At 26.0% G+C, this 530-nt stretch overlaps 1 protein-coding gene across 1 annotated transcript in view; it reads left to right on the forward strand.

The window, feature by feature from the left end:
- The first annotated feature begins 69 nt into the window (after positions 1 to 69).
- The window catches only part of LOC106879993 (zinc finger protein 252), a 47,788-nt gene continuing 47,327 nt past the window's right edge, over positions 70 to 530 (forward strand). The window contains exon 1 of the mRNA XM_052965999.1: positions 70 to 340. Coding sequence (XP_052821959.1) covers positions 193 to 340 — 148 coding nt within the window. The 5' untranslated portion in view covers positions 70 to 192. The remainder of the gene's footprint in view (positions 341 to 530) is intronic.

Genomic DNA, 530 nt, shown 5'->3' on the forward strand with positions numbered 1-530 from the left:
ATATATATATATATACATACATACATATATATATATATTTATATGTTTTACGGTAAAAATACATTTTTATTGCTTCAATATTTTTTTCATATTTATTTTATTTATTTTCTTCTTATCCTCATTCGCACAGCAAGTTGGACAAACAAGGCTAAAAAGCATATACATCGTTTCCTTAAAGGGGGCAGTTCCATTATGCCCAAATCTTTTCTGATCAAATGTGGTAAAAAGATGTTGACCACTCACGCTGACCCTAAGGACCAGCGAAGGATGCCGGACGTAACGCTTCAAGATGTCTATCGGAGTGCTTTTACGTTCGTTAATCCCTCACAAAAAACATCAGGTGAGTTCTAAAAGCTTGTTATATACATATTGCAACGTTTTCCTAAAACTTAATCTTTGTGTTACATTCAATTTCTTTTTCTATCATTATTATTATTATCATCATTATTATTATTATTAATATTATTATTATTATTATTATTATTATTATTATTATTATTATTATTATTATTATTATTATTATTATTATT

This window comes from Octopus bimaculoides, chromosome 3 (genome assembly GCF_001194135.2).
Source record: "Octopus bimaculoides isolate UCB-OBI-ISO-001 chromosome 3, ASM119413v2, whole genome shotgun sequence".
In the NCBI taxonomy this organism is placed as follows: Eukaryota; Metazoa; Mollusca; class Cephalopoda; order Octopoda; family Octopodidae; genus Octopus; species Octopus bimaculoides.